Here is a 16,665-nt window from a genome sequence, read left to right on the forward strand (position 1 = left end):
TTGTACCAGTTTGAAATCTTATTGATATGTGACTAATTATTTATACATTATCGCATTATTTATACAGCTTCTTTCAGACAGTACTTCATTATAGATGATTGTATCATTTGCAAAAGCTTGAGGCTACTATTAATATTGTCCACAAAGTCATTAATATACAACATGAGGAGCAAGGGTCTACATCTGATGCTGACTCTCCATACAGGATAACATGTTGCATTGTTCCTACCAAAAAATCCTCAATTCAGACACCAGTTTCACTTGATACCCTACATGATCATACTTTGAACAACCCAGCTGAGATATAGCCAGCCTTGTTTATGCCAGAGATGACAAATATTCAGGTGATAAAATACATTAGTATGATGTGTAGCCTATAATACATTGTTGCCATTTTCATTAGTGTTAAAGGCTTGGCATTAAATGTAAAGAATGCAAATTTGATTTTGTGTCAAAACATAAAAATATGGTTCTTGCATATTTTTATGTAAAATAAGTCCATTATTGATTTAACTGTGAAGAGAGAACATGTCACAATGTATGCTTCATCAGAGTTGAACATAAATGTACGATGGTTTGATACTATTTGTTACTGTCTGATACATTGTTTTCTCCTCAGAATTAGTTTGGGAATTTCACAGCCCATACTATCCAATATGATTGATACTCTCTACTGTGAACTATGCCCTTTTGATTGTACAGGAGATGAAATTCCTACTGCTGGAGCAGAAGTATTTGGAGTTCCTCGAAGATGGCCGTGTCTTGGATGCATTGCACGTATTGCGCAATGAGCTCACTCCACTAAACCACAATACAGCACGTGTGCACAAGCTCAGCAGGTGTGGCATTCTATACATGTTACATATTGAATATTATATTTACAATTGAATAAGTAAAATATTTTTGTGATTGTGTTAGAAAATATTATGTGCAGGATGATAAGGAGTAAAAAAGTCTTTAATTAGAGAGAAATTTTGCACAGGCTTGTGCACAGATTTACCTGATTTTAAATTTTACAGTCAGCTGTGCTTACACAAGACCTTATGACACCATGCCTCTCTTAATTTTGAATATAGGCTTTGTAATTTATATGTCCTAGGAGGTGCTTCACAACAATCTTCCAACACTTGTCAGTTCTGTTTTGTGATGTTACCTGCTACCTCCTCAATTTCCATAGGGGGTTGAAATAGTAATGTATGAATGAAGTTTTTCAATACATTTTAGTAACGGAATAATACTGTTTTTCATTAACATCGAATTTCCAATTTTAAAGATAAACATTTTGTAGAACCAAAAGGAACCCCGTATTCTATCTGTTCCATGGATTGCTTAGAGAAGGCTTACTTGGAGGCTAGGAATTTATGGCATTATGCCTGGTCACAATATTTTGAGTTTCGTTTTATTACCTGTAAACAATGTGAAGTTAATTTAACTTCCTAGAGCACCTGATTTCATTTTTCATGTAATATTTTTCCAAATTCAAACAATGGAAACTCCAGATTGGAATATCAACTGTATCAGGAAAAGGATAGGTCGGTGCTCACTGTAAAGATGACCCATTGAGTTGCAGACAGGCATAACAAAAAGATTGCTATGCATTATCGCTTACGGCCAAAGCCTTCTTCAGCAAAGAAAACATATACACATTCACACAAGCAAGCACACCTCAGGCACACATGACTGTAACTATCGGCAGCTCCGACTGGAATCTTTTTCAAAATTCCTCAGTGTAGCTTATAGCTATCTCTCTACTTTTGTGTAGGTCTAATCCACTAACAGAAATGCTTTCATTTTTGTGGACATCAGTAATTCCATGTTCAGATGCTGATTCACAGTCCACTGCTACCTACACTTCTCACACTGCATCAAACCATGAACTCTATCTCAAGTATGGAATACTTCAACAAAGGAAGAAATATTGTGAGGCAAGAAATGTCATATCCATGTTAATGTGGAACCACAGTTACGCTTTTTATTTCAACTTGACTTCTGCTGTCAGTGAGAATAAGTGGGCACATAAATCATGTCTCTACAGAAAATATACAATACCATTGGGCATATCAGACATCATTACAGATAAGTAATAATCTAGATTCCTGTGTCAGTTTGTGGTTACACTGGCATCTCCACAGATTCCATAACTTATTTTAACATAATGCAGATGGGATTTAATAATGTAGGAAAAGATAGAATGCTACTTACCATGAAGAAGATGGTTTAAGTTGCAGACAAACACAGTTAAGAGACACTTGTATAAAGCTTTCAACCACAGCCTCCATTAGCGAAAGAGAAAAACACATCAATCACACACATAAGCAAGCCCGCCTCATGCACACACGGCCGCCAACTCTAGCATCTTTTGCTGATGAAGGCTGTGGCTGAAAGCTTTATGTAAATGTCTTTTAATTGTGCCTATCTGCAACTTAATGTGTCTTCTTTACTGTAAGTAGCATAAGTAGCAATCTGTCTTTTCCTACCTGGAGTTTCTGTTGTTGCAAACGGGATTTAGCTACACAGCATGTGTTTGGCTCTCATGCCATGTCATAAATTAACTACTATTTTTTTTCTGTCTCTTTAATCACTACTCCACCCCCCCCCCCCCCCCCCCCGCTCCAAATCTACTTCATTTCTGCCATGTTCCACATAATAGTGTCTGTAAAATCTGTACCTAACGAACAGAGCCATAATTTTCCTATTATTCCCATTTAAATGATTTTTTTCTTTTGTTTTTTTTTCCATCTTTGACAACTTTTGCATTAATTGCTCCCTATTTCTTTTTGCCATTTCACCATCAGTGTTTGTTCAATCTTTGCATCTATTTTCAGTGTGTACTTCTCTTGTATTTCTTTGACTCTTCTAAGTTCTCCAATTTTTAAATATCATTTGCTGCTAACGTTTCATAGCTAATTTCCCTTGCGGCCCTTCCTTCTCTGTATCCCCTTCTTGGTTCTAATCACAAACTACCATGACTGAATATGTTGATTGACCATGTCAAGTATGTTTACTGTGCTAACAATTACCTTGTTTCTTTCTAGGTGTATAAAGTATGCTGCTTCATCTTTTGCTTTTCATGTAACAGGATTTCTGCAGAATTATAACAAAATACATGCTTGCCCTGAACACAAAAGTTAATATATGAAACAACATTAAAGGTGTAAATAACAATATCAAAACTGCAAACACTAATACTAATTGCTGAAAGTCATTCAATTGCTGTAGTACTTTTTTTATGATTTTCTCACTTTACAAGTGTTGCAGTTTTATTTTAAACAGGTACTTAGAAAAGAATTGTAGCTTCTGCTTCTTTTGTTTGCTACAGAAGGAGCAGACTGGTCTGTAGCAGTCAGTATTTTAGTGTAAAGCTACTTCATTATACTTTTTATGTAACTTTTCACAAACATAGACATTTTCTACTTCTAGAAAGGCATGAAGTTTTTGGAGTTTTAAAAAATTGTTGAAATAGTTATATTGCCAGAATATTACAGCATTATTTGTTCACAGTGTTTTAGTTACGATTGAGCAGTATAGCTATTGATTTGAAGAAAAAAGGCCAGAATTTGTGTTTCCTACATTAGACAAGGAAGTAAAAATACAATATGTGTGTTTTTGTTGGAGAGTGCTTATAACACTATTTCTTTTCAGCTATATGATGTGTAGTGGCCGAGATGATCTGATGCAGAGGGCAGAATGGGATGGGAAGGGAATGAAGTCACGCCAACAGCTGATGGACAAGCTTCAAGGGTTCCTGCCTCCATCAATAATGCTGCCACCACGGAGGTAAAATGCTTGATCTCTTTATTGAACTGCCTTGAAACTGCATTGTAGTTTTGTGTAACAAATCACTGTTTCCCATCATTTCCTTACTAAATACCTGCATGCACACTAATATTGAGCATGAAATGTTGCTTCTTGCGTGAGTTTCTGCTCCAAATGACGATAAGCAAAACAAACTATCATAACCAAAAATGCCTAATGATGCGTAATGCTTCACAAACCAGTATAAGCAAACAAACTTCAAAGATTAGTGATGTCAGCTGAAGTAGTTAGACCTGTTGACATTCCACATAACTTAATGCTGCTGTGATGTGATTTATCATCCATTCTAATGTGTATTTAAAAAAAAAAAAAAAAAAAAAAAACAGGCATTTTAGTTATGAGCTTTTACGATCTCGTACTTGATGGAAATGAGTGAGTAGTTGCTAAAAGCCTAAATAAATAAATAAATAAAACTCATACACTCTTTGTATATGATCTGTGGAATATATATTTTCATCAAGGGAATTTAAATTACAGTTTATTTGCATATTTAGTTTTTGATTTTTATTGTATTTTACCATCATCTCCTATGACAACACACACACACACACACACACACACACACACACACACACACACACACACACACACACACACGTCATCCACAATATTTTAATATTATAATGACAAGGTAGCTGCTGGGTGAGGATGCAGGGCAGAAAGGAATATATATCAACATCTGTACTTGTCATAATTTTTCTGATTTTTTTTTTTTCCTTACTCTGTATTGTTGTTTACATTTCTTTATTCTTTTATTAGTTATACCTTCATTGATTGCTGTTACCTTAAGGGAACGGACTAAATATGAATATCTACATCTCAATCCTCATCTTAAAAAAGATACATTATTAAGCAAAAAAAAAAAAAAAAATTAATTTTGGTGGTGTGGCTTATCTAACCACCAACAGATGCAACACTTAATTTGATTGTCATAAAACCAGAAAACCTACATCTTCCATCTGTTTATCATTTGTTGAGATTATTGGATGTCATATAAATTGAAGTATTATTTTGAAATGACAATTGTATCCATGTGGCAATTTTCATTATTTTTCTTAGTTTCAGTCTGTGATATGGTACCAACATAAGTGGTGGTGTGGCAGCAAAAGCTTTATCCTTGGTCTCACTTTTTTTTTTAATTCCGTGTAGTTAGGACTAGTTGCTGAGGATCAGATTTCTTATGTTTTGAATAAATAGCCATTACAAAAAAGATTTCTATCATTAAAGTACTGCCACATTATTCCTCCAGAATCAAAAGTAATTAATGAAAAAATAAGGAAACTTCACACTAAATACTGTCTTAGGCTTTTCCATTACTCCATGCTCCTCAAAACATGTATTATTACCATTTTTCTTTTAGCCTTAAATTAATGTTCATTGTGATAATACAAACTGTATAACATTAGAGTACTTATTACTAAAAATGAGAACTGGTCTTAATGTTTTGTGATGTTAAAACAGTGACTTCTGTTGTATTTTCATGAAAAATTTCTTTCTATAGTGAACCATTCAATATTAGTATCACTGTACAAATGAAGCTGTGATTTACGTACCTGCAAATTCTCAATGGACACATTGTAGCGATGCAGGACACCTCCTGGTCATCTGAAATTATTCTGATTGCAATGAGGTAATGGAATAACTTTGGTATTTTTGGTACAGTACAATTCTCAAACTTCTCAGTGAATGTAATTTGGTTCCAATATGCAACCAAAAATGGATCATTATAGCCAATCATTGGATGGTCTCGGCACATGGATTGCACCTGACTTCTCCAAGGCCCTGTATTGCAAATGCATTTGCATAGGTACTTTTATAAAGACTGGCTTCTTTAAATGGTTCGTAGTATACTACATAGGTAAATGCCCATTGCACTCTTTAAGATGTTGAACAAGCCAGAGAAAAACGAAACTGAAATTTCTTGCACAGGCAATATAAAAACAGAAGCTTCATGGTAGGTTAAACACTGTGCCTGACTGGGACTCAAATATTACATTATTGCCTTTTGCTGTCAAGTGCTGTACTGACTGAGTTATCCAAGCATGACTCATGACCTTCCCTCACAGCCCTACTTCAGCCAGTATCTCTTTGATACCTTCCAGACTTGATGGAAGTTCTACTTTATACCTTGCAGGATTGGAACTCCTGGAAGGAAGGACAAGTTCAGCAAGGTCATCCACATAAATAATAGAGTAATGGGCTCAGTATTGAACCCTGAGGAACTCTGCATTTTATCAGTAACTCTACTGGGGGGATGCTGTCTCTGATTTTATCATAATTTGAATCATACTTGAGTGATACCTTCCACCTGCAGTTCCGCATACGTGAACATAACTTCCTGTGTACTATGTCTCTTCATATCCCGTCTTTGTAATTTTGCAAACAGAGTTTTATGATCCAAGATATTGAAGACTTTTGGAAGGTCAAGAAAAATTCCTGCAGGGACACCATGCTGAGGGAGTTTAAATCAAGATTTAAAAACTCAGATTGCTGAGCGGGTAGACTTAGATTTCCAGCAGCCAGACTATTCAACGATGAGTGTCTGTCATGGAAAAGTTTTTGTAGCACATTTGGGGGAAAAGAAACTGTGGAACAGGTCTGTAGTTGAGCACTGTATCCAGTTGAACCTTTCTTGAACTATATCAGGTTGAACCTTTCTTCAGTAATGATGAAATTTTTTCTGTTTTGAGAACTTTCAGAAAAAATGTGTTTATAGTGAAATGTTGGAAATATTTGACAGTGGCATTGCTATGTGCTGAACTCATGCTTTTAATATGAAGTCTGCTCTTTCATCAATACCACTTCAGATTTTATTACTTAAATCTTTTATTTTAAACCATAATTTCATTCTGGTTTGTTTTGCACACATACATACAATGACTTGTTGCCATTTATTTTCTGGAGGACAATGTGTGTGATTCTTTAAAATGTACTTGAATGATTTCTTCAGTTAATGATATGAAGTACTGCATTTTTCACAACTAATTTAGTGTCTGTCACATTGACATTGACTCCATCTGATGATAAACATAATTATATATTCTTTTTTAGCAGTGCACTAGAAGTTTCTCTTTTGATAACATTCCATATGGGTAACATTTTGTTTTCAGATTATCTTTGTACACAATATTTGCTTACTTGTTCATCATACTGTAAATCTTTTGCTCAGATTTTGGAGTAGTCATCAAATTCTTGGGAAACTATATCTTTTACAACAATATTGCAGAGATTTGTTTCTCTCAGAGAAAGTTTTGATGCTTTTGTTACCTGCCACCCTCTTTTTTTTTTTTTCTTAAAAATTAATATTTTGCTTTGAAATAGAGAACTGTATTAAGGTAGTAAAGGAAGATATTTTGGAAACACATTTACGTACTTTTAGTATTTTCCCAAAGAAAATGTTTTCCCTATTTTGTTCTTGCTTATTTATATCTCTGTGCATAACTTTACTACAGGAAGAAAAAGATAATATTGTTACATTCCATCTTGTATTTTCCAGTGTTTGAAGGACAGATATAATATAGATACAGTAGGGTAGTATATGTATCTTACAGTGCCTTCATAGTTCGATGAATGTGTACATGTCCAAAGGAGCAGACACTGCTGATTATTCACAGCATTATTAAATTATGAAATGCATACACAACTTGTGAATACAATTGTACGATGGATGTATGATTTACAAGTGACACGTGAAAATTTGTGCGGGGCTGGGACTCAAACCATACTTCCATACGTCCAAGTGTCTACATCCTATTCTGCTCACATGGAAATCATATGATTCCCACACAGAGAGAGACATTGTTTTTCTCATCATATTGCCTTGCTTTGGCATGAAACACAGTATGGTAGCCTCTGTATTTTACAGTGTCTGTATATTTTTTTTAATGATGTGCCGCCATTTGACTTTAACAAATTTTATTGTTACACAATCCAGATTTCAGGCTTAGGCCATTTTCGAGTACAAAAACTGTAAAAAATGTTAGAAGTATAAATCACAAAAGCAAAAAATAGGGCAGCCATGAGAAATGATGTATACATACTGCAATTCTTTATCTTATTCAACAGATATCATACTGGTATGAAACAAAAGTCCTTGCCAAAAAAAAAAGCGTATCTGGTCATACAGACCAGATCTGTCATTGGGAAAAGTGAGAACATCTCTAAAATGCAGAAATAAATTACTCACTTTAGTTTCCGGACAGAGCTGTTACATGAAACTGCTATGCAATGAACAGATATGTGCCACACTGTTACTTCTGGACAACAACTGGAATGGACATGGACGAAATAATCTTCCAAAGATCGCCTGAGAAACATCACACAGTGCACAACACAGTCAGCATGTGCGTGTATGTTAGGGGACAAGTTGGCTGAAATATTTATTTTGTGTGATAAATACATTATCTTTGTGTACATTGGTATGTAAGTGTTAACAGTATATGACATGGAGGCCCACTACTACAGTTCACATGTAAGTATAGTGCATCAACCACAAATAAAACTGTTTTGCACCATTCCATTGTTGTTTCACAATTCCAAGCCCATACCTATTCCCCTCATTATTGCCTCAGCTAAATTGTGTTGTCATACGTCCAAGTGAGCAGCAGTAATATAAAACGAGCAGTGAGCTAGGTGACAAAAAATTTATATTGCATGCAAGAAAGTGACCCAGATTATGAGCTAGCAGCACAATCCCACAATAAGGCAGTTGTCTATGAGATAATTAGCAATCAGATAAGCGATTAACTGGGTTCTGTTGCAACAGCGCTGTTTAATGCTTCAAATGGGTTGTTACTGTGAGGTATCACCTGCTTGGGGCTACAGTGTGACACAACGAAAGTTTATTTCATTATCGTTTGGTTAAACAGGGTTTTAGCTCATAATATTCAATTTATTTTACCATTGTTTAATTAAACTAAGATTAAACAGTGATTTTGCTCATACATCTTTACCTTGGTAACATAAAGACAGCTATTCTTTACATGTGTACAAAGTACACCGCACGCATACTCGTGTTATGAAAAGTGGGTCACATGCTCGAGCGTTAACAATAGCTTTAAATTCAATGGTTAAATCAGTATGTTATTCTTTAAATAAGTGACATGTGAGGGAAGCTATATGATGTAGCAATACTAAATACTTTCTGTCGATTTTGTTTTGTATCTATAAAATCAAAGCTTATGTGTATGTAATAATTGAAAGACTTTTTTTTTGGCGGCGCCATGATGGAGGGTGGATTGGAATGATAGAAGCTGTAGGTGGAAAAGGCGCTAGATAGCTAGATAGGGGGTAAGGGGGGGGGGGTTGGAGAGGTAAACAAATATTCACAAAATATTTGAAACACATTTACATACCCAAACACTTTAAGTAACGATTATAAATGTGTGGGTTATTGAAGTATTTATAAAAGTATTGGAGAACATAATCACATTTTAAAGACACATTTAAGTAACCATTAGAAATATATGCATCTTTGTCTACTTGTGTTTGTCTACACAGCTGCATTCACATTTCTCCCCCTCCCTATCATTTTGTCTCCATTGCATCTTGGGCCTTCCTGGATGATTGTGCTGGAGGAAATTTAGGGAGCATTTGGGAGTGCTGTTGCAATTTGTAATGATACATACTACTACTTGCCTATATAGTGCACCTTGTTTTACCTAATTAACCGCTCGACCTTTTACATCGGCATGAATACCACCCAGTTTTCAGTCAGGGTGAATGGGCATAGGCAGAGGGTGTGTACACACAACACACAATATCCTGTTGAAGAGCATGCTGTACTACATGACAGCCATGACCTTGGTGCCTGTTTCACCACAGCTCCAGACATTAGTGTCTCAGAACTTTGCAGGTGGGAACTAGCACTACAACATGTCCTTGGTTCTCGCCACCCACCTGGCCTTAATTTAGAGTAATTCCTTTCATCTCAGCTTTTATTCACAGCAACTACTCCTTTCCTCACTCCATGTTAGTTTTCTACATCTTACATTTTCTGAATTGTCTATTTTTCGCCACCACTCCCCTCCCACCTCTGTTACATTCAATGCACTTAGCTTTTCACTCTTATCAGCTCATGCACAATGTTTTAGTAGTAATCTCTGTCTTGCTTATTATGCTTTCTTCCACCTTTAAGTTCTTGGGTTTTCAAATCTTGCCTGGTGCACTACCCAACAATCAGTCTTTCCTTCTCAGCCCGTACGGTAAGTCTCCCCTGAACTGGAGTTCTTAGTGACTTTTCTGAACACTATCCCTTTCCCTAAATCTCTCCAGTCTTTTTCCTTCACTCCTCTTTCTTCCCCTTCAACTCTTCTGCCAGGAGGAGGAGCCACTGGCTCTGAAAGCTTGTAAAAGTTAAACCCTTGTGTGTGTGTGTGTGTGTGTGTGTGTGTGTGTGTGTGTGTGTGTGTGTTCCCCTGCTGCTGCCTGGCGAGTAGATTTTTTACCTGTCCATTTATATTATATTATCAATAACTTTATTTCAAGATAGAAACAACATGTTTGTCACAAATATATTATGATAAGACGCTTCATGATGTTTACATGTGAACTGTAATACTGGCCTTCAGAGTCGTACTGTATATCTGTTGTGTACCAATGTATGCAAGGATAATGTATTTATCATGCAAAATAAACATTTCAGCCACCTTGTTCCCTAAACCTACGTTCACACTCGTGGATTTCTGGTGGAGATTTGTGCAAGTATCTTGGCACATGTACATCTGACAGTTCAGGGACATGTGCCCGGCACATGTAGCCAGTGCGAGTGTTCTCACTGGCAACATGTAGCCTATCAGTTTCACAGAACATGGTGTCCGAAGCAGAACTTCTATTTATTTGTGCTAGTGCTGTGAATATAATTGTGAAAAGGGAAAATATAAGCAGAAAGGAACATAGCTGGTGGGTGCGTATGTTTCTCAGCAAACGGTGTAGTCATGGAGCTTACAGTTCAGTGATGAGTGACGTAAAGGTTCAAGACGCACATAGTTTCAAACATTTTGTTAGTATGTCAATGACGGACTTTGAAGTTTTACTACATATGACAGCACAATACTACACATCAAAGGATACAAATTTTTGAGAAGCTGTAAGCTCTGCTGAACAACTAGCCATTACATTACACTTTTTAGCTACTGGAGACTTGTACAGCTCTTTGGAGTATATGCGTAGGATCTCCAAATTTAAAATCAATGAAATAATACCAAAAGTTGAGACACTATAGGAACTGTATCTTTATCAATCCCTTTTTTTTTTTTTTTACTGTCTTTAATTAAAGTCCCCCCAGGGGGCTCGCTGCTCTTTGCTGGGTTTCGTGCTTGGCTACCATGGCGCCCCAGCCATTGCAGCATCTTTTCCCTTCCGTGCTGCATGTCTATCCTCTTGCTATTCTTTTCCCCCTCCCTTGGGGAACATATCTCGGATGTTTTTGGAAATGTGTTCTGCATTTTCAGTAGCTGATATCAGAAGAGTCTCTCCGTTGGTTTTTGTTCCCTTTTCCTTTCTTCAGTCCCCTTCTGCTTCGGCATTTTAGGTCCCCCTTTTTCTTCTTCCTCCCTGTGGACTCCTGAAGCCCAGCCCTCTGAGACATAACAGAAGACTGGGTAAAGCATAATTCTCAGCCCCAGGTCAACAGATAAGGTTTGCATGTATCCCCTTGTATAGGCCAGGCCCAGGGAGGGGTGTTTGCCTGAGCTGCTATTATCCCAAATTGCCAAATGGCCCCTCTGTTAGGTGTTTGGGAGGTATGACCTGAGGTGTGAACAGTCATCTAAGGTGGATATTCTCCCAGTTGGAAGGAGTGCATCATTGGAGATGCTGGAAGTCATCATGGATTTTCTCGCAGTGAGCCCATCATAATCTTCAGTCAATGTCAACTAAACATAAATGGAATGAGGCTAACTATTCAAAGACCAGCTACACCACAGTTCTTTGTGGTTTCACATACTGAAGAAGGTCAGTCCTTTGCTATGATAAATCCATTTATTAGCTGGAAAGGTGATGAGGCAATTGCCGGGCCTGTGAAATCCTGCTCTCGTTTGCATAATGGCACTTTGCTTTTGGAGAAAACTTCTGATTCTCAAGCACAACAACTGCTTACAGCTTTGCTTCTTCATGGCTATCCTGTTCGTTTCGAGGCCCATCGAACGCTGAAGTCTTCCAATGGTGTTATTTACAAGAGGCTGCTTGATGGTCTGACTGAGGCAGAAATCCAAATGTACTTCTCTGATCAGGATGCCATTGGGCAATGGAAAAGATAGATGCATCCTTAGTGACCCCACACACTTTTTTCCTCACTTTTGATAGAGTGATGCTTCCATCAAAGATCAAAGCAGTGTATGAAGTTATCACACTCTGACCGTACATTCGAACCCAACGCACTGCTACCAGTGTCATCGTTGCAACCACACTTGAATGTCCTGCCAACAGCTGGCCAAATCCTTAACCTGTGGTAGTGATGCTCACAAGCGTGAGCCACCTTCTCCCCATTGTATCAATTATGTGGCCTCCTCCCAAGATTTTCCAGTGTATCTCAGTGAGTGGGCTGTCCACGAGATCTGGGCGAAGGAAAAAGTGCCTTTCCCAGTCGCTCTTGCATCGTGGGCCAGTCGGAAACCCTGCGTTCTACTTCCGTCACTTAGGTACACTGCTGTTCTTGCTACATCTCACTCTACGAAGGACATGGCCACTTAGACATACAACCTCAAATTCAGCACCATGGTTGTAAAATCGCCCAGTATCATGATAGCATCTCTATCACCTTCCCCAGCTTTGCCACAGGCCACCAAACTTTTGCGTCACGGGGCAAAGTCACCTGATATACAACTGGCTGCACAGAAAGGACAGGAGGAATACTTCCATGTGGACTTCTTACATCCCTTCAGCCAACAAACATTTGAGTCTTCCTTTGCCAACCAGAAAGGCTCCAAGAAATCAAACAAAGGCAAATAGTCTTCTCCTTGGCCAACTCAGAGGTCACCTTTGACAGGGTTACCATGTGACACCCTTGTCTGGCCAACCTCTGTTACCGGTGGTTTTTTGCCGTGGACTTCGTAGACCGACAGAAGGAGAATGCCGATGCGTTTGTAGATGTCGTGGAGCGGGATCTTTCGGCCATGGCACCCTGTAGCAGTGAATCTCTGAAGGCTGGTACTTAGCAGCCACTGAGGTGACACCCCTTCATGTTTTTCCTCCTTCCCTTTCCTTGTCATGACTCTCCTCTAATGGAAGGTTCACAGCCTTTGATCCAACAAAGTGGACTTATAGCTGCTGTTGGAATCACAGCGTACACTTGTTCTCTGCCTCCAGGAAACAAAATTGCGTCCTTACGACCGCTTTGGGCTCTCGCATTTCTTCCCAGTCTGCTTTGATCTTCCCCCATCTCATCAGAAAGTCATGCTACTCATCCAGGATGACGTTCATAGTGAACCCATCTCCCTGACTACCCAGCTTCAAGCTATTGCAATCCACGTTTTCCTTCCTCACTTGACCTTTTCCCATTGTACCGTTTACATCCCTCTGTCATTCGGTGTCACCAGGTTCTAACTTCCTCCATCGTATTGGGCAACTCTACCACCCCTTTCTGCTGCTTGGCGACTTTAATGTGCACCATCTCCTTTGTGGTTCTCCCAGAACCTGTCCGAGAGGTGCCCTTGTAGCTGATTTTCTCAATCAATTTAATGTTATCTGCCTTAACACGGGAGCACTCATGTTTCTGTCAGACACCATGCACACCTTTTCCCATTTGGACCTCTTCTATTGCATTGCCCAGCTTGCCCATCGTCTCGATTGTTCCATTCTCTCTGACACATACTCAAGCAACCATTTCCCAAGTACTATCCATTTGCTGACTCCTACCTCACCTACACACACACCCAAAAAGTGGCTTTCTAAGGCTGATTGGAGGCTTAATTCCTCTCTGGCGACCTTTGAGGAACTAAATTGCCCCAGTTGTGATGACCAGGTAGAATATCTTACAAATGCTATCCTTAACGCCGCAAAATGTTCCATTCCTTGCACTTCCTCTTCACCATACCATGTCCCGGTCCTGTGGTGGACTGAGGCGTGCCGTAACACAATTCGCTCACAGATACATGTTCTCTTCATCATCCTACAGTGGCAAACTGCATTTGTTGTAAACAGTTGCAAGCACAGTGTCGTCACATTCTTTGGGATAGCAAAAAAGCTGGCTGGATTTCCTTTACTAGTTCTTTGAACAGTTCCACTCCTTCTTCCATCATATGGACCAACTTCCGACAGCACTCTAGGACCAGGGTCAATTCCCCAATTTCCGGCCTGACCATAGCAGATGATCTCGTAGTAGTCCGTATTGCTATCTCCAACACCTTGGGCCAGTTTCGTGAGGAGATTTCGAGCTCCACCCACTATCACGCAGCCTTCCTCAGTCGTAAATGACTGGAAGAGGCTCAGGTAATACCCTTCTCTTCTCAGAATTGTGAGTGCATCAATGCCACCTTTACATTGAAGGAGCTAGATCATGCTCTCACTTCATCCTGATCCTCCACCGCCATGCCATACAATATTCACATTCAAATGTCGCAAAACCTTTCTTTTGTGGGTAAGCACTTTCTCCTTCATACGTACAATCGCATCTGGGCAGAGGGCATGTTACCCAGATGCTGGCACGAAGCCAGTGTCATACCCATACCCATATCTGAGCCTGGTAAGGATAAAGACCTTCCTTATCAGCCCATTACTCTCACCAGCTTTGTTTGTTATGTGGTAGAATGTATGACTCACGCCAGGCTGGTAAGATGGCTTGAGTCTCGCAATTTCCTAACCACTGCACAATGTGGGTTTTGAGCATGTTGTTCTGTAGTTGAACATGTCATCACTTTATCAGCCCATGTCATGAATGGTTTTCTGTGGAAATACCGATTGTGGCTGTGTTTTTTCATTTGGAGAAAGCCTATGACACCTACTGAAGGATTTGTATCCTCTGTACTCCCTACAAGTGGGGTTTATGTGGCTACATGCCTCATTTCCTTCAGGAGTTTTTAAAAGACCGAGTTTTCAAGGTATGTGTGGGTTCTGCCTTTTCGGACACCTTTATCCAGGAAAACAGTGTGCCTCAGGTTTCTATCCTGAGTGTTGTCCTCTTTGCTATCATCGTTCATCCTATTATGGCCTGTCTTCCACCGGGTATCTCCGGCTTCCTTTTCGTTGACAGTTTTCTGACCTATTGCAGTTCTCCACAGACTTGTCTCCTTGAGTGGTGTCTCCAGCAATGTCTCAATTGTCTTTACTTGTGGAGCATCGACAATGGCTTTCGCTTTTCCATTGACAAAACCATTTGTATGAATTTCTGGTAGTGCAGTTGGTTTCTTCCATTGTCTTTACATCTTGGGCCTGTTGCTCTTCCATTCATTGAAAGTACGAAATTCCTGGGGCTCATGCTCGATAGGAAACTTTCTTGATTCTTCCTTAGGGTTTACTTGGCTGCCCACTATACATGGTCCCTTAGTGTCCTACGTGTCATCAGCAGTACTTCCTGGGGAGTGGATTGGACCCCCCTCCTCTGTTGTACCGGTCCCTTGTCTGTGTGAAATTAGATTAGGAGTGTTTTGTTTATGCATCTACACATTCTTTCCTCTTATGCCATCTCAATACTATCCACCATCGAGGCATCTGTTTGGCCACTGGTGCCTTGTACACTAGCCCAGTTGAGTATCCATATGCAGAAGCTGCCGAACTGTCGCTGTTGTACCGCCATGACTTTCTTCTCAGAGGATACGTATGCCATTTATTTGCCATGCCTTGCCACCCATTCTATGCTTCCTTCTTCGATGAGTCCTTTGATAGCCAGTATGGGGCGTGTCTCTCTTCTCTGTTACCTCCTGGAGTATGCTGTCGGCGCTTGCTCCGGCAGCTTAACTTCACGTTGCCTGCCACTTTCTTGATAGCTGTGAACATTTCACCCCTTTGGCTTTGTGCGGTGGCCCATGTTCACCTTGACCTTCATTCGCTTCCTGAGAACACTACAGCCTCGCTCTATCACCATAAGTTTCATGACCTTCACATGGAACTTCGCAATAGTACCTTTGTGCACACTGATGGCTCTCGGACTAAGTGTGGTGTTTGTTGTGCCTTTGTCATTAACACTGGCAGTTTTCAGTATCAGCTTCCAGAACATTGCTCAGTATTTACAGCAGAACTCTGTGTTCTGTATCAGGCCACACAGTACATCTGGAGACACGGGCTTTTCGCACTCTCTGTGCCCTTCAGAGCCTCTGTGTGCTGTATGCCATCCCTTAGTGTAATGGGTCCAGGAAAGCTGTCACTTGCTCACTCTTGATGGAGCTACTGTAATGTTTATGTGGGTTCCTGCTCACTTCAGAATGATGGGAAAAGAGGCCACTTATGATGCTGCCAAGGCCCACTAGTTCTTCCATTCCCTCTGATGATATCTGTGTTGCCGTCTGTCAGCAGGTGGTGTCACTTTGGCATGATCAGTGGTCCTCCCTTCATGGGAACGAGCTCTGGGAATTAGACCTCTCCCAGCGGCTTGGATGACCATCTTTCAGCCCTCTCACCGTGAGGAGATCATTTTAGTTAGGTTGCATGTAGGGCACTGCCTTGTTAGCCATCACCATTTAAGTGGTGCTTCCCCACAACTTGTGCCCATTGTCCTCAACCTTTGATGCTTCACCATTTCCTGATGGAATGTCCTTTTTTTTAACCACTTATGTTCTCATTCATGTTTGCTGTATGAATTATTGGCCATTTTAGTGAACGTTGCACAATCTGTCAAACCCGTTTTACTTTTTGTCCATCGTAGCAATATGGCGAAGGACATTTAATCTTTAGTTCAGGGCCTCTGTTTCTCAGTGT

At 39.5% G+C, this 16,665-nt stretch overlaps 1 protein-coding gene across 2 annotated transcripts in view; it reads left to right on the top strand.

Annotated features, from left to right (window-relative positions):
- The window catches only part of LOC124619801 (WD repeat-containing protein 26), a 140,087-nt gene that overhangs the window by 24,410 nt on the left and 99,012 nt on the right, over positions 1–16,665 (top strand). For both annotated transcript variants that reach the window (XM_047146393.1, XM_047146394.1), the window contains exons 4-5: positions 703–839; positions 3,643–3,777. In XM_047146393.1, coding sequence (XP_047002349.1) covers positions 703–839; positions 3,643–3,777 — 272 coding nt within the window. The remainder of the gene's footprint in view (positions 1–702; positions 840–3,642; positions 3,778–16,665) is intronic.

Source organism: Schistocerca americana, chromosome 6 (assembly GCF_021461395.2).
Source record: "Schistocerca americana isolate TAMUIC-IGC-003095 chromosome 6, iqSchAmer2.1, whole genome shotgun sequence".
Lineage (NCBI taxonomy): Eukaryota > Metazoa > Arthropoda > Insecta > Orthoptera > Acrididae > Schistocerca > Schistocerca americana.